Below are 21553 nucleotides of genomic sequence, written 5' to 3'. Positions count from 1 at the left end.
CATTAAAAAGAAAATTTTGAGTTTTGATTTTTTTCCTATATGTTAAAGGGGAGATAACTCAAATGATCAGAGAGGATGATTTCTATTCAATTAAAAATGTGTTTAAAGTTTAATTAAATGAGTGACTTAAAGATATCAAAAAAACTGAAGTGTGGAAAAATGCTGCAAAAACTTTAAAATTGTAAGAGATAGTTGGTGCAAGTTGTTTCAGTTTTACCAGCCATTCCATACAACATTACAATGCATATATAGCACACAATATATATGATATACATGTTTAGTCAGTGATCTTAAACATTCATTCAGTGTAAATCTGATTAGAAAAAGCATGATTGATATCTGTAACAACATGTAAAATTGTTTGAAATCCACAATCATTATGTTTTGGTACTGAATGGTGCCGTGACCAGCTTGTACTGAATGTTTCAGTGAGCTGCGCTCGTACCAAATGGTGCAGTGACCTACACAATCTTTTTATTTTCAAATACAAATATCTTCTCAGCTACCAAAGTAAAAATTAACACATAAGAAACTGCTTGGCAGAATCATGCATATGTTAAACAAAATGAAAACAAACGGGATTTAATTAATTTTTTTTTAAAACTTTTTAAAACAAATGTATCCCAGTATAAATACACATCGGGTACTGTTTAAAGAGGGAGACCCTAACTCTTGTGTTAATGTGCATAAATGCAAATGTACCCTAATATAAATATAAATATTATGTACTGTCCAAAGAGAAAGATCACTTTTGCATCAAGGTGCATGTTAGTGAAATGGATGACATATTTTACAATAACAAAAGTCTGGAACAATTCACTATAATTATCGTGAAATTTTCATGATTTCTGTTTTATATGTCAATTCTTGTGAAAAAAGGAGTTAATAATGCTAATATAAAAAGAAGTAAGTCAGACATATAGATATTAAATATAATATTAAGGAGTGAGCTAATCGTTATTTGATATTTGAAAATCAATAAAGAATTCTTTTGATTGGATTAGATTTATATATCATTCCTATTTGATAAGATATAATAATAACCAAAGCATTAATTGTCCCTACTTTGTAAAGTGTATAAATGTACATCAGGTTGACTTGTTTGTCTGAAGAGTAAACAGACAGACATGAATTTCTTTTATAATTTCAATCATTTCGTATGCACATAAAGATACATTTTTGTGTTGTGTAATTATTTCTTTACATACCATCATAATCATGTGACAGATCTGGCTCATTTGAAATCTTTGATCCGAGTCATTTCACACTTCCTTTGAATGGGACCTCAACCCAATTTATCTAGTTGTCTTAAGACATAATGAAATTTTGATTTGTCTTTTAAAATTGTTAAATGTCTGTGTGAGATGTAATCTTGTTAAAGGATGATTGAGTAGCAGGACTTGGCAAGATGACAGACATAGAAATGTTTTAAACATTTGAAGAAGCCAAGGATAAAAAATTAAAATTGAGGACATTATAATTAATCTTAAAATGTATTATTGATACATACCAAAGATTAGATTGCTATCTGTAGATTAATTAATCTTTCAAATTTTGAAAAAAATATTCTAGGTGGTCTCTATGCTATGGTGTTTAAGCTGTCTTTATATAAGTTTTTTGACAATTTGATTGTAAAATATTAGATACATTTCTGAACAAGGCTAAATAAAAAAGATGAAACCCAGGATTTTATGTAAGGGGGAGTTTGAGTATCATATTTTGACCAAAATTGGTTGTAACTTTACTCATAAATTACATTTGAACTTATTAAGGGGGCATGAGCCAATTGCGCCCCCATCTGACCGTTTGAATTGGGGCCTATATATTTGATCTGTAGTCCTTGAACAGCTAGGTCCTAATACCACCATTGATTAGAGTATAACATCCTTTTTCTCCTTCATCCTGTGAAGAACAACATGTTAGAGTTAGTTAAGTGTATGCATCATAATAAGGTATGGGACAAGAGTATTAGTGGCTGCTTGATCACATACCCGTAGCCATGGGGGTTTCGGTGGGATTTGGACGAACCCCCCTTGAAACCAAATAAGCACTGTTAATAAAGTCAACATTCTTTTCAAATTGTGACTGTTAAAGTCGAGTTCATGAGTCCAAATAACCCCTTGGAAATTCCTGTATCAGAGGTTCTGATTAAGACTATATTGGTTTGCTGTTTGACTATAAAGATTTGGAATAAGACAATAGGTTACAGTTGAAAACAAAGTAATTAATTTGTTGTCATATCTTGAGAGTTATATTAAAAAGAATGAAGTATATCTTTGAACCTGAGCTTCTTCGTGAAGACGGAAATACAATCATACATTGTATCAGTAATATATAAAAGATTGTATTTCATAGACTGTTACATGATCTTGTCTATATATATCTTTCTAATTTGCATATTATATATTAAATTTCACTTTATACTGCACAGTTATACCTTATATTTGCTGGTGAAATACATATTGATATTCTATAAGTATTTCATTGTAAATGGTTGGGAAAACAATGAAGACATTTTGCCAATTTATTAACAAAACCTTTATTTGTTTTGGGTGGTACCCTATGTGTTTCAAGTGACACATCTGTTGAATGAAATTATTTCATGTTTGTTGTTTCAAAAATATACCCTAGGCAAAGCCAATATACTGTGAGGTTCTGTCCTGTTTAAATTATAAAACTGTTTATATTATCATACTTATATGCTATGCTGTATTACTGTAGTCTTTGGGGTAAATAGTTGGATATAGGATTACATTGGAATTGGAGGTATATTTATTTTGTCAGTTTCATTGACATATCCTTTTCTAACCAAAATAAAAGTTTTGTTTACAAATGAGACTTGAACAGAACAACAACTGAATGGTAACATAAGTCCGATAGGATTTAACTGGAGGAAGCAAGATTTGGTTGTGTGACTGAAAAAAGATTGAATTTAGGTTTTCTCAGGAGTAATAATTGTAGAGTTACATTAGGATTTCTTACTTCCTGGAATCATTTCCTCTACAATAAGGGTTGGAAACCATACGTGTGAACAATACTGGTGGGAGAACAAATCATTAGAAATCAATTTTGTTTGCTCACTTTTATTGATTTCTTAATGACTTTCCATAGTTATCACACCTTTTCACTAGACCACAGTTTGAACTTCTCATTTTGTGCATGCCAGTATGATTGTATTGCTCCAATACACCATCTAGAATGACCTGTATATAAGGTATTCATATGGATTACATTGGCAGATCCAGGTGGGGGGGGGTTCCAGGGGTAGGAACCTCCCCTTTTTTTTTGCCGTTCAATGCATTTGAATGGTAGCGTATATTTGGAACCCCCCTTTACTCTGGGTTGGGAACCTCCTCTTTTTCAAATGGCTGGATCCTCCCCTGGATTATGATCACATTTATTTAAGGCAAGCATAACCTAGATTTGACACAATCCAACCTTATTCTATGTTCACCTGATGAAGTCTCCAGATATGTAATCATAGGATTTAATGGATTTAAAGTATTCTGTAAATTAACAATTTGAATGTCACGGTTGGATGATTTGATACTTCTTTAAAGCTGTAGTATATAATCATGAAGTACTAACATTCACCACAGGAGCCCAGGCAATCTATCCTTAAAGTAATATCTCATCCATGTATGTAATTTCTTAGTTTCTTAATCACCTCAACTCTCTTTCTTAATAATTGTGCATCACAGGTGCATAGTAATTAAATGTTCTGCAGGTATGAACATCAAACCATAGATATCTATGATTTATAAATGGATGTATCATATTACCTTTTCATTTTATGATGTAAAGCTTGAAATTGATAACCATATCAATGACTAAAGTATTACTGTTGACTTTGTTCTGAATAGACCTTCACTCTTGGCTTGTTATACTTGCTGATCTACTTCAAACAGTGACTACTTAGCCTGGTACCTTTGATAACTACTATCTGCTTTAGTCAATGAGACCATTTGGAATCGATTGTTTTAATTAGAATCTTAAAAACTTCTTGTAATTTTATTTGTACATAGATAAGAAAAGAAATCATTATTTCTTTTTACATGCAGCCATTAGATTTACTAAACTCAAATATGCATTTTAAGTAATTTCTCTCCAGATGCTTATTTCATGGTGAAATATACGAACATATGATACTTTTTAAGCCAAAAAATAAGAATGAATATATATTAATGACTTATATATACGATAGATATGTGTACAGGTAAATTGGCGCAAATGAATACCGAATATTGGTACCCCTGAAAAACCGTAATTGGCACAAAAGGACTGCTACCAATGATTATAGAGCTTGATATATTGTCTAGAAACATTAAACTGAATTAAAGTCTACATTTTGTTGTTGTATGAAATAATAAAGCTTCCATGCTATACATTATTCTTCACAGCTGTACTAATACTGTCTCAGTACTACAGTTTTATACCTTTACTTGGAAAAAACTTTACCCTTGAAATATAGGGTTGTTTTAACTCACAAAATAAACTGAACTACAACTTCAATCTACTTTATGTAAATAAAGCTTTGTATTTTTTCTTAAACATTAAAAAGTCTTTTGAAATATTTTTAATGTGAATTGAGATTTGTCAATAAACATGTTTTTGTACTGCACTTAAGTAAACACTACTGCATTCACCTGTATTTTCAGGTAACCTTGTATTATATCTTGTGAAACATTACATTGTATTCAAATCTCCTCCGAATGAGCATGTTATTAGAAATGTAACAAAAATTCTGAACTTTCTTGTAAGGCTTAACAGTTTCCTTAAACACTCCAGTAACCTGGAATGACCCCTATTTAGTAGAGGCCAATAAAATGGATAGGTTAAATGAATTCTATTTATAAACCATCTTACAGGTAATTCTGCACACCTGTAATCTTAAATAACTGGTCAAATTCTTCACCAGATTTTCATAAGTCACATGTATTTTAAAATTTGACATTTTTTTCTGAGAACATTTTTTGTGTAAGATTCATAAAGAGAGAAAAAACGTGTAATCATGTTTAATGGATAACTATTGATGGACTACAAACCTCAACTTGGATATATATATGTGAGATCTAAATGAATCTGATTACAGAAGATTGCTGAAAAATTTAAACTTTTATTGAATACATTACATACAGTGTATAAAAACACAAATTCATAGATTAAAAAAAAAAAGATATTGTTGGATAAAATCCTGGGTGTTTCCCTGTGTATTGGAAGTTCTAAACAAAGTACAAGTTTGGTGTGGATATCTTGTGTAGTGAAATAGTGATTTGAAGTTGACTATAAGAACAATTTTCTACTTATTTACCAAATTACATCTAGAATTTGGATTACTTAGAGTTCCAGAATAGTCAACTTTCATCTCTATTAAAGTGTTAGCAGTATCGTGAGTTGCAATTTACAGACAAAACATATGTTTCAAAATATTTATTTTAAAAAGAAGAATTAAGCTTAATGTTTTATGATGATGTTTATCTCAAATTTAATTTCTTGAAATATTATTATTTGAATATTTTTTAAAGCCCCATCTTTGGTCTAGATCCATATTTTTTTTATCATTTGTTTTTGTAAAATTATTTCATATCAGATTTGGAATTGATGCAAATAAAGTGGTTAGAACTGGAATTATTAATTTAAAAAAAATTACGACATCCTTTATTTAGATATATTTCTTAAAACATAAATGAATATGTGGCAGATAGCCTCAATTATTTTGTGAAGATGAAAACAGGCCTCATATGTTAAATAAATAAAAGGATAAACCAAATATAAGTATTAATAAATAATATTTTATCTGGATATAATTTTCCATATGTTGGACCATTTATGACCATATTAATGTCACACATGATAGATTTATAATTTGCAAAACAAAAAAAAATCCATTTAAGTTCCGATTAATGTCTTGCAGAAATTCCATCTTTTTGAAATTAGGTAAATGGTCCTGAAGGTTAAACTTTACATGGGATTGAAAAACGTGAGCTAGGGAAGAGTAAAGAAAAAACTAAGTATCATTGTTATACCATATTGATGTAGGTAACACGACTGTAATGATAAACAGACAATGAAGGCATCTCTGTAAGAGTCTCAGCATCCCCTTTTCCATTCTAAACTTTTGTACCACTATCCTGTCAACACTTAGGTTATGCAAGTTCAAATTCCAGCACTGTTCAGTAGCACCCTTAATTGACTAGGATCATCAGTTCCCTATAAAATACCAAAAAATACACTTTTTAACTGAGCATTAGGTAGGATACACAGTTTATATGGAGCTAATATATCAAGCCCAGATGTGCTGAAAACACCTAATTAATTAGATAGAATAAATCAATGTTTTCTAACGACTGCAAGTGACAACTCAAAATCAATCTACATAACATTATAGTATTTAAACTTAAAATTACATGATTTATAGATATTTGGGTATCCTACATGAATTAGGTTGTAACAAGGATTTGTATAGTTAGACTTACTATACAAATCCTCAGTAATGTAAGTAACCATAAATTATTTTAAAGGTATGAATTATTAAGGCCTTGAGATTTGCTTCTTGATTGTTCCAAACTGATAATAAATACTGTTCATAATTTAGTTACATCAGATTTATGTCGGTGGTACCAAATTGTTCCATAAAACTTATTTGAAGCACCTAACATTATCAGCAATGGTGTTAAACTTAACATTCGGATCTGACTGCATAATATTTGAAAGTGAAACATTAGATTTAAAGTTATTCCGACCGGAAATCTCAGGCTTATATAGATAAGAGCCTCCAAAGCTATATTGTTCAAGTGTATAGTCCCACTCTAACTGTGCTAGGTGTTAAAGCAATGTAAAAGTAAAAGTTTTTACATAGTCAGACATTAAGGTGACTTATTTAAATATTTTAGTCTACCAGTTATGTGGGTGTTTGGTAACAATCCACCCAATTATAACCTCTCTGTCAAAATTATTTACTTATTGACTTTTTTCAAGAAGTAGTGAGAAAAACAAATCCATTTCTGAACATTTTTTGCTGATGACTAAACATCTACTTTAATAAAAAGTAAAATTCTTTCTAACATGTATTTTGACAAAATAAGAAAAATTGGTGTATGTTTTTGTCAGACCAGGATTAGAGTAATGACAGTATTTACATGGCTATGAGTAAGAATATGAGACTGTCACATGTACATGTATATACATGACGACCCTATTACATAATAAATTATAATTTTGTCTGCATATTTAGATATTAAGGATTTAATTATCAAAACATTTCCGTTAGCATGTTATTTGTGCATGCGAACAACACGTGTAATTGTGACAAAATAATAATGTCTATGCATCATTTGACAGTTATAACATCAAAATTTACGTGAAAATATGACTAAAAAAGAGGTATGGTTTTGTTCTTTGGTGTATCCCTAAAATGGAAGATTAGAAATTGTTTGTAAGCTATAGCATAATAATTTATTTTGTGACTATTTCAGGCAGTTTATCATAAGCTTATATCTTTTCTGAATGTTTAAATTCAATCATTTTAATGTAAAATAAAGTAAAGAATTGGGTAACACATTTAACCTTTTAAATTATTTTTTTTAAATTAGAAATAATAAAAGTGAAAGTAAATCCGTATTTAAGGTGGTCACAGTTGATTCCCATGAGATTTGGTAGCATGATAAAAACTCGTAACACACATGTGTCACTTGTCAAAACTGGCATTATCTTAACACATCAAAGTTACAGGCAAAAATACATAAAACTGCACAATATTTGTTTCTAAATCCCTTAAATGATTCATAATAAAAACTGTAAATCTGAGCTTTTTATTTGTACTTAGACTTTCTTTGCCAATAGTTCTCAATGTTTTAAAATAAAAAAAGCTTTGCATTGGCATTTGGCCTTGACTTTTGTAGCTTATTTATGCTTATTTCAACTGTGTTGATCCCACAACTGATGGACTGTTTAAGTCACCAAATATAATACATGTATTAAACTATTGATGATGAACATATAGTGTATTCTAATCAATGTTGAATTTCCCACGGACCAGACCGTCTCAAAGTGTATCCTTGTGTTTTGACCTCTACTGATTCAGACTCTTAGCTTTTCTTATGAAACCACTACTTAACAGCTGTTAGTTCCCAAGTTAGCAGATACTGCTGCTGAATGACTGTTAGGCAATTAACTTATTTTTTTGACCAGATCTTCCCGGTACTGAGGCAACAACCTTGAGACATATTTAATAACTTATCATATGAATCCTTGTAATTTTACTAAACTGTAATCTCTAGAACAAGATAGAATGTAGATAATACTGGACTGACCTGTTTAGACCATAGTCTAAAACATGAAGACTCTAGATGTGATTTTGGATTATTAATAGAGTATATACTAACTGGTTTAATGACTGATCAATGGTTGACTCCTAGATGGGTTGCTGACTAGTTGATGTATGCCCCTCCTCTATCATGTAGATTATTAAGGGGAAACAACTGCAATGAGTTTGCTCTTTACCTATTTCATGTCTTGAATTTACAAGTCTTCAACAGAAAATATATGATTTACACCTGCATGTTGAGCAACTATAAACATATATGTGTAAAGTACTGAATCTTGTATTTCAAGTTGTCTCAAATTTACTTTTGTATATCCTCAGTCCTTAGTTACACACGTTTTCGTTCTAGCCATGCATTATTTCTAGTACCAAAAGTTTTGAATTGAAATACTTCACCTGTTTTAACTTGTTTTAACTTGCACAATAAGCATACCAAATAACATTGGAAGAATTGTAATTATTGGTTTGTTATTCTTAACTCTTGATAGATTTGTTTTAAAACTGGTCCTTATTTTTCTGAGATTAGCTGTGTATAGAATTATCCACTAAATCACTTATCAGTACTCTCACATAAATGGCCTTGTTACAAAAAGCTGTGATAACCTTAGATGTTTAGGATAACTTCATTATGAGGTAAATTCCTTCAAACTCCAAGTCAAAAGATTTTTAAATTAGTGTGTTTAAAGATGTACAATGAAGTCTTTATAGTGGCCACTGCACATTAAACAAAAAACAATCAATCAATCAATCCTAAAATATAAGACAGGGTTGGGATGTGTGTTAGTGTTAAAATTAGACTCATGAACTAGGTTGGGAGTTCATGTGAGATCTTTTTCTCCTGGTATATTCCGTTAAAACATTAGTATAATGTCACCACTTCTATAGAAGTTTTGCCCATACAGGTATTAACCCTACAGAAAAATGTTTCTTTTTAACAAGATAACAATAGCTTGTTATTATTTGACAATAAATAATCTTTAGAAATGTGAAGAATTTTAATAACTCTTTACTATTGACTTAAAGCATAAAATCTATAAAAATAACCTCTTGTACATACTCAATGTATTGACTTAAAGCATAATTTCTACAATACATACATTCACAGTTTATTGTTTACACAAATTTATTAAACAAGTTAAAACTGTTGTTATTGAATTCAAATATCTGTGGCAAATGATTACATCATTAAATTTACAGCTGTATAAATTCCATTTTATTACTCAAACGGAGAAAATTCAAATGCAAAAGGCATCTTCTTCAATAGTAGTGGGGGGCTTCAACTGCAGGGTGTATTAAGTAGGTCAAAGTAACAATCAAAGGTAAACTTAGTGAAACTCCTGTAGGCATGTACTTCCATGTTCTGCTAAATGGTCATTCGTTCTGCATATGCATGTAATATTTTCCACTGAACATTATAAGTAAGCAACAATAAATTTGCTAACTACCACCACAAATACCTGCGGCAGGCAGTATTGCAACATTACAAATAAATTTTCTTACTGTACATTTATATTTGCTTGAGTGTGTCAAGATGTGCTTTGTCTTCTGAAAGGAAGGAACTCACAACGATTTAAATTCTTTCTTTACAATTGGTGGTATGCATATTGTCTGCAATACTAAAAATTCCTTTTACCTTTGGCCTTAATAGCGGTAATATTGTCTTTAAAAATATTTCAAATCTTTTAAAACTGTGCACTAATTGGATTACTACCGTTTTATTCTGATATGGCACTGTTCCAATTTACTACACCCAGACAAGATTAACTAATAATTCTTTTGTTTGAGTATGTATTCTTTAGAATTTGTATTGTACACTGTAGCAGATTTATCATTATCTTTGGCTCAGGCATTTATAACCTCTTTGACAAGAAACTCAGGAAATTTAAAGAATTTTGAAAAAATTAGTTTATGGTTGTTTACTCAGGTATAAATCTTATATTTGAATTAAGAAATAATTTTCAACTTAATTTTATGTCCTGTTTTCAAGGTTTAATTAACTATGGAATGCAATATTTAGCATGAAATAGACACGCAATAGTAATAACTAATCATGCACACAATACTACAGATCTGTTAGTGATTTCTTTTACATTGAGTTTGGGTTATAAAACATTTTAAAATGGATAAAACTGGAATTATATTAACTGGTTATTATTATTTATGGAATTGTTGTCAGATGTGCTACCATCCGAGTTCTTAAAGGAATCTTCTGTTTTGGGTAAGGATTTTGAAAATGCTTATATGATGTAAAATATAAGTGAAAGTCGACTGGACTGGTATTAACTAGGTCAATGAGGATATTTTGTCCTAATTCTGGAGATTAAAATGTAAAATTTAATTGTTAAATATCTTTGTGAAAAGAGACACTCATATAAAGATGAAGAGATATAAGCTATACCCTTCAAGCTAATATTTCACTTTACTTTATAAATATAGTAAAACTGACATTATAAATAAGAATGAACTGGTCATACATGCTTAGGACAAACATTTCACCTGTAAAAGTACTTCCTAACTGTTGCGTCAGTAGGTTCTAAGCGTGTCGGTGTAGTAATTTGAACTATTTTTAATTCAAATTCAATACATCTGATATTGTTATCTTAAATTTTAAAGTATAAAGCGCCAAGATTAAATATAATGTATAGAACTGCAGGTCTTTGTTTAAGTTTTATTTACCTTTGGTAAAAGGGAGAATTTCAATGGACTTCCTGTCAAGCTAGGCGATATAAATCATTTTATCACCAAGAATGAAACAAGTTTTCCGCTTTTTTGTTGGAAGTTGTTAAGTACAGGGATTGAGATCTTTTCAGGTGTAAATTTTACAATATTTTTGTTGTTGAGTAATAAAATTAAAATTTTGTATCGGAAAATAAAACCATTGAATTGTAAAAGGGGGCCCCCTGTATTGTGATTCATTGATGTTATATAATTTGTCACTTAGAAGAAACATCATCATAAAACATCAACTTTCTTGTTTACATTGATTCTTAAACATATTACTAAGGTAACATACATTTATATCATTGAAATTTTATTGAAATCTTATAAATTTAACTTGTGCATTAAATTACTGCAATTTCATTTTACACCATATATTTTTTATTTGGAGCTGAGACCAAGCACATGTACAATATTGGCTAACTGCTCATTCAATATTAAAATGAAAATTATCTGCAATTATTTACTTGGTTTTCGAAACCTCATAATCATTTTCAGCATTTATGATATCATAATTTTTGTTTTGATCATTTGAAATATGTATGATGAACATGTTGCTTTGTCTCAGACCCATCAAGCTTTGCCATTATTGTTTACGGGGTAGTCTTTTGGGAATCGCCTTACAAATGAAAGTTTAAATAGTGTTATTTGATATATATGTATATATAGAATTGATTATTGTAAAATCTATAACTGTCTAGAATGCAGTTCATTTAGTGTAACAGAACCTATCAAGGTGGGTATATTATACAAGTTGATTAATATCAGGGTAAAAAGGGGGGGGATGTGAAGAATTGATGATAATTGAATGTGATATGTGATATTTTGATCAGGGGGAAAAGGGGGGGGGGGGGGGGGGGTGGAGTAAAGACAATAAGTTAGACTGAAATGTGACATTTAACATCGAAGAGCTGAATTATAGCATTTAGTTAATACTAATATGCAATTAGTCACTGGAAGTTTTTAGTTCACTTTAATGGTAAGATATAAAACAATAGCTGCTGAATCCTATGTATTATATGATTGTCCACGTACTACTAATTTATTTATGAAGAATGCATGAAAACAATGATTGAGAATTACTGAGAAACAATGTCAAAAATAAATGAAAACAGTGTCCGACTACAAAAATGGTGAATACTAATAGATATAAATTTGAGAGATGTGCTATGATTGCCATTGAGACAAAAACACAAAGATAAGAACTCTTGTCGAAGAGATATCATATGTCCTGTTGAATATGGGAGACATCACATACAATTTTAAGCATGTGTGATGTCTACTTTAGGATAATTTCTAATATTGAGGCAAAGAAACAGCATTTTTACAAGTGTCTTGTAAACCTAATGTTAGTTTATTTACTAGTTCTTTAGGGTTTTTAACATGTCAGGTGTTGTTGAGACATACCAGGTAGTTAATAAATATACTTATTTTGATTTACAGGGAGATAATCAGAAAGAAAGAGGAATTTACATTAAATCTGTGGTGACTGGTGGTGGAGCTGATATTGTAAGTACATTTTAGATAGTTAGTTTTGGTCAACCATATAATTAAAGACAACATACATAGTGAGGTGAAATAAAAAAAAAAAATGGAATAAAGATTAATTCAGATGTGTGGAAAAACTAACACTGTAATTATAAATGTGCAGAGGTGGATTTAGGGGGGGGGGGGTGATTGCCCCCCCCCCCTTTTTTGGGAAAAAAATTGTCTGCTTATATAGGGAATCACTGAAGCATGACTGGAGCGGGCCTCCTCTTAGTCAGTCAGTGGGCCCCCACTTTTGAGAATATCTGGGTTCGCCACTGATGTGGGATACAGGAATAAGTGTTTTCATAAAAAAAAATGTAATTCATCGCAGTGCCACAAAATATAACCTATAGCAGCGGATAACATTATACTGCCGCATATGAAGGGTATGGTGTTTCTCTAAAGCCAGACATTTGTTTGAAGCAGGATGATTTATAATTTGGAGATGTTGTACTATGGCTAATGAGAAATCTGTCTGATGTGATGTAAGCAATTGTACACCCTTCAACAATGAGAAAAACCCATGCTGTATAGTTCCTATTAAAGTCCCTTAAAATACAAACAGCCTTACGGCAACAACAGAAGTGACAACCAATTAATCAGTCTCCTCACTTGTGACAGGCACATAGAATGGGGCTGTGTTAAACATGTTTCTTAACATTCAATTTCTTTACCTGGGACAGTGACCCAGCATTGTAACTTAGGAACAAAATGTAAATTTTAGTTACATATATGGCTTGACCAATCGGTTTCTAATGAAGCACAAAAAAATCACCTATCATACAGACAGAAATTACTGGTCTATCAGTATTCACAGTTACTGTAATCTAGTTCATGCTAATTACATATAAAAGTGAATTATGTTTCTGAAGACCAAAGTAAGTTATTTTCACCCTAGACTATTCTGGAATCTCCTACACATCATATGGAGTCTTAACTGAAGATTGGCAAATTGAAGACAACATACTGATCTGGAAATTTTACTGCAAGCAAGAGCTTACATACAAAATGTGATGATCCTTTTTTCTGACCAGAGCTAACATACAATATTAGATTACCTTATTTTCTGATCTGCACTAACAAATAATATTTGATGACCATATTTTCTGACCATATATTATTTTATTACAGGATGGACGTTTACAGTCTGGTGATCAGTTACTAGAGGTTGATGGGAAGAGTTTGGTTGGATTAACACAAGAAAGGTATAGTACATTAGAAATCATATGTATCTTTGTTTATTTGTTCTTCTTCAAATGCAAAGTTTGTTTTTTAAAACCGCTGGATGAACTAAGTTAGATCTGTATTATACTTGATGTAAATAAAAATCTAATTACTCCTATCAAATAAACTACCACTGGTCTATAAAAGGACATCAAATCCTAGATATATAGGGAGAAATGCCATGATTTTGGCTATACATTAATGAAATTTGATAATAAATTTTAAGTAACCATGACCCCCTTGGTAGGCAAATTCTTTTAAAACTTAATTTCTAATTTATCTCTTTAAGACCATATTTTCCAATGGCAAACACATCTCCTTGCTGATCTACATTCCTTGTCAACTCCACAGTTTACAGATTGTTAGGTAAAAATTATCAGGTTGTCTGCATGTTGATGTTGTAAAATATCAGCTGCTCATCACAATGGGAAGCTTTTTGTTGAGTGAGTTCATTGAACAACATCAAAAAGCCTTCATATTGTGTTGATCAGCTGATATTTTACAATATCATTAAAAAGATAATCTTATAAATGATTCATCAGGCTGTATTTACGTCTTTTGGAAGTGTTTTTCTTTGTTTGAAGATGATTTGATAAGTTCAGGTCAAACTTATCAACATAGGTTCAAACATTGTGACGTTGCTGATATGTCCAAGTCAAAGTTATAAAGGCCCGGTCAACATATTTGACATCACAAAGCCATGATAATGCTGATTTAACAGTGGGACAACCAATAACATGTATTTTACACCAGTTAGCTTGACATATTATTACTGTACATAAGGAAGCCAAAAGTCAATTGATTGAAAACACTAAATTTTAAACAAGCTGGATAAACATAATATACCAAGCTAGTGACACAGAATTTACATGGCACTTGGACATGACAATATCAAGGAGATGTGGTATGATTGCCAATGAGAGAAATATCAAACAAAGATAAAAGGTATAAATGACTGTGAATACAGATACTGTATAGTAAGCTATAAAGACCTTGGACGAAAAGACTAAATCAATTCAGAAAGAAATATTAACACAGTTAAAAACATTAAAGGAAGCAAATGAGCATATGACAACAGGACTTTGGCTTTGAACAGTTCTTTAGAATATCATGTCAAAGGATGAAAGTTGGCCCATAGTTCTTCATATACTGTTATAGAAAACATGTATTTGTATTCTAAAAGTCAAATTAAGTTCAAAATAAACAATTTTGTGCTTTACATGTTAAATTAAAATTACAGATAAAACAGTCACATGTACAAGTAAAACAATAACTAGAGTATTAAGCATACTAAATAAATACATTTAAAAATATATTGCAGGCTGACATTGGCTCATTTACTGTGAAGAAGGTTTTCTAGTATAGTTTCATGTAGTGTAGACAAATCGTGCTTGGTTTCAACCATTCTTGAATTTTATCTATGGTTTCATTATTTTTCCTTGAACAAAATCACTACATATATTAGAAAATGTTCATTTAGTAGATATAGAAGAAAGTAATTTGATATAATTGTATTTACAAATTACAGAGCAGCAGAATTAATGACTCATACTGGGCAGACAGTCAAATTGAAGGTGGCTAAACAAGGAGCATTTTATCATGGACTAGCCACACAACTAAGTCAACCATCACCTGTGATGCAGCGAGGTAGGTTATTGTAAAATTACCTTTCAATGTCTATGAAATAGGCTAATGTTGTAAAAATAAGACTTACATTTTATGATCACAGAGAATTATACTTGACAGTTGGAATTCTTGCTATTCTAGTTATGGTACACAGAAAAATTTCCAGAGCATATTGTAATTATTGTGCCATTCCTTTATTTCTTCCATCACTCTGTAAGTCAATAACTGCTCTCTGGATTGTAACTTGAGTATCCCTTGCTTGATTGGAATGGAATATAAACAGATAGTGAAGCGAAGGGGAAGCAGATCAACTAGTCCAAAAAGCAAAAAAATAAAATTACTACGTTAGTTTCTGTATAATATCCCACTAAGATTTATAGTACACTTATACAAGTGAAAAGTTAGCAGCAGTCTAAATATAGCCTAACTTGGAACAAATATGCCATCTGAAGGGTTGAAATCAGTGTAATTTGAACAGAATCACCATTTTTGCCTATTTAGACAATATGTCATAAAAGTCAAACACACAGTTGAAAATCAGAGGGACACAAAGCACAAACATTCTAATGACTAATGACTTGAAACACCATACTCCATTGAAGTGTACACAAATGAAAATACATCTTGTCTCAAATATAATACTAAAATACTTAAATATCAATCTGTACATATCCAATGGATTTAGGTTAAAGAAGTTGTAAACAGTTTAGAAAAACATGGATCTTTTGCAATTCTAAAATATGAGAATGGACAGGGCGTAGAACCTCAAGTGTTAATAACTTTATAGGAATACATATTTTGTTGTTTTGATTTATTTTAACTATAAATCAAATTCAAAAAGTATGAACTAGCTAGATATTGCAGTAATATTGTAAATACAGATATTATTGTGTGTATTTACTGATGTGGTTATTTTTTTTTATGCGATAATGAGTATAGTCCTGTATGACTCATATAAAAAATTTCAAAGTGCGTGTTTAAATTGTTGCAATTTTAACCCAGTCACATTTTTTTACAATAATAGAAAAACAACTTCTGATTTACAGTAGTTTCTTTAAGGGAACTGTTTATGGTTTGATTTATTTTATACAATAATAAAGATTACAAACTTAACTATATAAATCTAATTTCAGCAGCAACAAAGAAACCCTCTTCACCTCAGGCGATCAAGCATCGTCCAGCTGATGAAGGACCTCCTCCCTATACACAGGACGGACTGGACAGACGTTCTATGCCACCTGGTGGACATAGAGAACAGCCACCTTTCGACAAACGTCTTCAGAATGCCGCACATAGCAGATCATCGCCAGCATTAAATAGTAGGTTTTCCCTTTGAAGCCTAAAGCTGTGTTTGTAATTGATAGTGGGTGCAATGAACGGGAAGGGGGGACAATGGCAAAGCTTGGCCCATGAGATTAAATCTGTCAATTCTTAAAATGTTTAACTTCTCAAATCAAACGAATATAATTAGAATATGGATCATTTGGAAAGTCAGATATTGGGTCAAAAACGATAACAGTTGTATAGCTAATCAACAAATTTGAATCAAAAGTTCAAAAATAGAATACACTCGCCAGAAGTTAAACATTCTAAAGTTGACAGAATTAGTTTCTATAATGTATTGACATTTTTTGTTATAAGATAAATGTTATGTCTAATGACAGAAGTTGATTTTATTAGAATACCGCCATGGTGTGACTCACAAGGACATGGAATCAATCTATGGAAGGGGCCAGGGGCTATGGAGGATTGTATTAGAAGCAGAACTCCAAGATTTAAAATCTAGGTCTCCTAATGCTAGACAAAGAGACCTTAAAGAACGAAGACAGCGTAGTAAAAGTATCACATCTGTTGAAGAGGCCAGAAAAAATTTCCACTATGACAATAGAAAGGCTTCAAATAACGGCTTAAATGAAAACATTCATGACGAAATCCGTAGAAAAGCTAAATTCTTGATAAAAAGAGACGATGTTGATTTACGTCTTATACAAAAGGAGGTTCAAAATCTTAAAACAACAGACTTTAAAAATCCTGTTAATAATAATTTAATTAGAAAACACAAACGTAGTCAATCGTTCAGGGAATTATCAAGTTCTAAACGTGAACATAATTTACCAAATGATGACTCTCGATTCAATCAAAATTATGATCCTAATTATATGAAAAATTTGTTCATTACAAGTCGAGTGAAGAATGTTAACCACAATCCCCAATACAGATCTGATATAAGACATGTTGTCAACCAGCAGGTTGAACATATTCAGGATAGGTCAAAGCAAAGTAACGGCTATTCAGGATACGAGACCACGCAGGATAGGTCAAAACAAAGTAATGGCCAGTCAGGATACGATACATTAGATTCTACTCTGTCTTCTTACCAATCATTTAAAGACAAATGTTTCCGAACAAATATTGTCAGTAATTCTGATAGTGGATTCAGTGAGCCATCGGTCTCTTCACTTAGTCAGCACACTAGTCAGAGAAGTCTGACCAAACCTGTGTCCTCACATGGACGACGCCATGTACAAAAACCAGACTATAGAAGAACAAAGTCATTAACTTCATTAGAAAGCTCCCATAATTCCATGTTTGGATTTATGAATAGTACAATGGCGGAGGAGGACAGAATGTCGAACAGCAGTTCAAATAATTCTGAATTTGTGTATAATGTAAAACAGAACGTGATTACTCGAAATCCTAGGAGTAAATGTATAACTAAGAGTACAAGAATTTGTAAGTTTGGGTGTTAGGTGACGCTAGTGTTTAATTTTATGTGGGCTGTGACATAAACATCTTCCTAAGATTACTTTTTCATGTATAGAACATTTATGTATGATATGAGCTGCACCAGAAATAAATCAACCTTATTCAAATGAATATGCATACATCTCTCAACTCATATGTGGGTTGAAAAAAATACATATTAAAATGATATAAAGTTTGTAACTGTTTTAAAATGAGTTAATATGAGAAACCCACACAACAACCAGATTTTATCTATTATTTCATGTTTGAATGTTTGAAAATCCATCACAGATGTACATGTGCTTTGCAGAAGGTAGTTTTCTATCTGATGCAGCTTATACTATATGTCGTTAAAGTGTTAAGTATTCTGTAAAGTCATCAACTTTTACAAGCAAATGGAATACATTTCTGTTTTAAGTTTAAAAATAATCCGAAATTTCAACTTTAAATCTTCTTTTATATGAATACACCAGCAAGAATTAATTGGAAAAAAGGGGTTATTAAAAGTGAAAAAAATGAACAAAAGATAAGTTTATAATGAACAAAACTTGATTACACAATAATTTTAAAATCTTAATGGGAATTTAATGGATCCAAAGATTTCTTATACTACATAAATAACAATTATGGGATAATAGTATTGTATTTGAAGGAATGCAATACTAACAGGGTTACATAATATGAGAATATTAGTAAATAGTGTTCAGCCAACTATTAAGTATAAAGGATCATTTTACAGAAATATGATCATGTTCAATTATAATTTTCTCAAGTTAAGAATAGAAAACCAGCAAGCATTTTGCCTATTAGAATATCACACACTGCTAGTATATTAAAAAATAATTATGTAAATACTATAAACTTTGATATGCAAGATAGTAGTAGTTTAATGTGTAGAGAATTAAAAAGACCATGTACACCTTTCATTTATTTCTTATATTGACTTATTTCAGATGACGTTGGTCCTGGTCCAGGTCCAGGTCCAGAGAGAAGAGGTCCACCCACATCAATGCCTCCATCACAACCAGATAGATTTCAGCAAAGAGTTCCACGAGAAATAGACCCCAAGTCAAAGTCCATGGCAAACCTTCATATGGAGCAGCCCTATGATCCCAGAGACCCACATCAAATGATGAGACCTGCTGCGTCTGTTGGTGCTCTTCAAAATGCTGGTCAACCAATCAATGATTATTACAACCAAGGTGACCGTAGGAATGACCCTAGAGGACATGATTATGAAAATCACCAAAACTTAGATGCTAGACTACAGAAAGGTCCAATAGACCCAACTAGGAATGAAAGAAACTTTCCTCAAAATACAATTGAAAGACAACCTCCATCATCACGGACTTCTAATTCAAGTTACAGAGATGAACGGCCACAATCAGCATACTTTGGACAACAACCTGAACGCCATGATTCTAGAACAGATAGACCTCATTCTATGGAGATCAATGCTAACAAGGTCCATGAGTGGCAGCAAAAATATGGCATGGACCCAGGACAAAACTCTCCACATAATCAAAGTTTCGAACATCGAGATCCTAATTATATGAACACTCGTCCACCTACTGCACAACTAGCTGGATATGTAAACCAAGGTGACATTCCAAAATTAAATGCAAACAATGAGTCATATCAGCCAAACTTTTATGAAAATACTGTTCCACGACAAAACGATAATTCTCCAGCATTCCATCAGCTACAGGGACCTGGTAGTCAGTTTGATAAGTCAAAGTCACTCCCTAATGTAAACAAACCTCATGTGGCACCTAAACCTATGCCACAAAAAATGCCACAAGTTGACATTCCAAAAGTAGAAGTTGATAATCGTCAAAGTCAACCTCACTTCTTTGATCCAAGACTACAGGCTACTGATCAAAGATCACCACGTACCTCACAGCCTAATTTCAGTCCAAGTATGACAGGACTTCCTACAAGCTATGCAGAAGCCCATTCACCAATGAGTCGACCTATCAAGAAGATTTCTCCTGGTAGAGAAATGTATAATACACACAGAAGTCCAGAACTTCCTCCACCTCCGCAAGATATACCGCCCGAATTACCACCTCCTCCTGCAATGGATGACTTGTCAGAGGAGTTGCCTCCCTTACCGCCACCACCCACGCAGGAATACCCTGGTCATGGTGATCCACAGTATATCAACCAGGGAGATGCTCGTGTTAACTTGAATGGGCCTCAACCATATCATCATCCTTCATTCAACCCTCATCAACCAACACATATGTTTCAGCCGCCTGGTCGACAAGATAATCCTCAGAGGAATGTGGGCATCACGCAGCCACAACGTCAGCAACCAACAAAAGGCCTGGTCTCACAACCACCACAGAGATTTCAAACGAACCATGATTATCAGAACATTACATACGACAATAAAAATCAAAATCGTTCATTCGACTCACCGCACCAACAATCACCTAATCACGTTGGGTATGAACAGTACGACCACAGAGCACAAACCTTACCAGGAAATATGGGTGGGCTTCAACAGAACATGATACAACAGAACCAAATGTTAATTCAACAGGGTAAAGTTCGTATCGTTCAAGAAATGCAAGATAGGACAAAAGATGGAAAAGTTGGTCCAAGTTCTCCTTGGGATAGAGAAGAACAAGAAAAACAAGAAAAATTAAAGGAGGAAGAAGTCATTAGATCTAGGAATGAGGAAATAGCATTCTTAGAAGCCAAGTCATACCTGTCACCGCAAGAACAGGATAGACTGCGGAAGTTACGATTTGAACAGGAATTTCAGAGACGTGTTGAAGAGGTAGCTAGTCGTGAAGATGATGATGATGACTCTGATACAGAAATGACAAGAACATCAAGTGTAAATATTAACAATCTATTTATAATTATACAGTTTTCATGTAATTTACTATCAGTTTCATAGTGAGATGAAATTATTATTTGTGAAACATTATTCTGTACGTTTATACTGATGTTTTAAACTAACAAGAAAAGTCTACAGTATGAAGAAATATGTGAAATTATGTAATAATGGTTTCAGATTTGATTGATAAGGAAAAAAACAAGAAAATTATAAGACGTAACATAAGGTATAATCAAAACCAACTATTTATTGTTATACTATTATGTGTGTTTTGATTTAAAAGATACATTTACAAGACAGCTATATGGTGGCTTATTTTCAATGCCATTTTTACTATTGAATGAGAATAGGCAATAATCCTAATTTATTTTAAAGATACAATGCTGATCACCCGAGTTTTTTTTTTAATTTCAAAATAAGCTTTTCATTATTGTAGATTGGAAGAGGATTTTTTTTTCAGTTCATAGAGATGAAAATTAAATTTTCTTTTTTCTATGAATAATAATATTCAGGATTATTTAAACTTTTTATTGGAT

At 31.8% G+C, this 21553-nt stretch overlaps 1 protein-coding gene across 1 annotated transcript in view; it reads left to right on the top strand.

Moving 5' to 3' along the window:
• The window catches only part of LOC134688126 (afadin-like), a 69284-nt gene that overhangs the window by 40132 nt on the left and 7599 nt on the right, over positions 1-21553 (top strand). Inside the window, exons 18-23 of the mRNA XM_063548598.1 lie at positions 12485-12550; positions 13703-13776; positions 15324-15442; positions 16555-16740; positions 17102-18166; positions 19120-21014. Coding sequence (XP_063404668.1) covers positions 12485-12550; positions 13703-13776; positions 15324-15442; positions 16555-16740; positions 17102-18166; positions 19120-21014 — 3405 coding nt within the window. The remainder of the gene's footprint in view (positions 1-12484; positions 12551-13702; positions 13777-15323; positions 15443-16554; positions 16741-17101; positions 18167-19119; positions 21015-21553) is intronic.

The sequence above is a fragment of the Mytilus trossulus genome, chromosome 10 (genome assembly GCF_036588685.1).
Source record: "Mytilus trossulus isolate FHL-02 chromosome 10, PNRI_Mtr1.1.1.hap1, whole genome shotgun sequence".
Taxonomy (NCBI): Eukaryota; Metazoa; Mollusca; class Bivalvia; order Mytilida; family Mytilidae; genus Mytilus; species Mytilus trossulus.
This window is presented reverse-complemented; position numbering and strand designations above follow the sequence as displayed.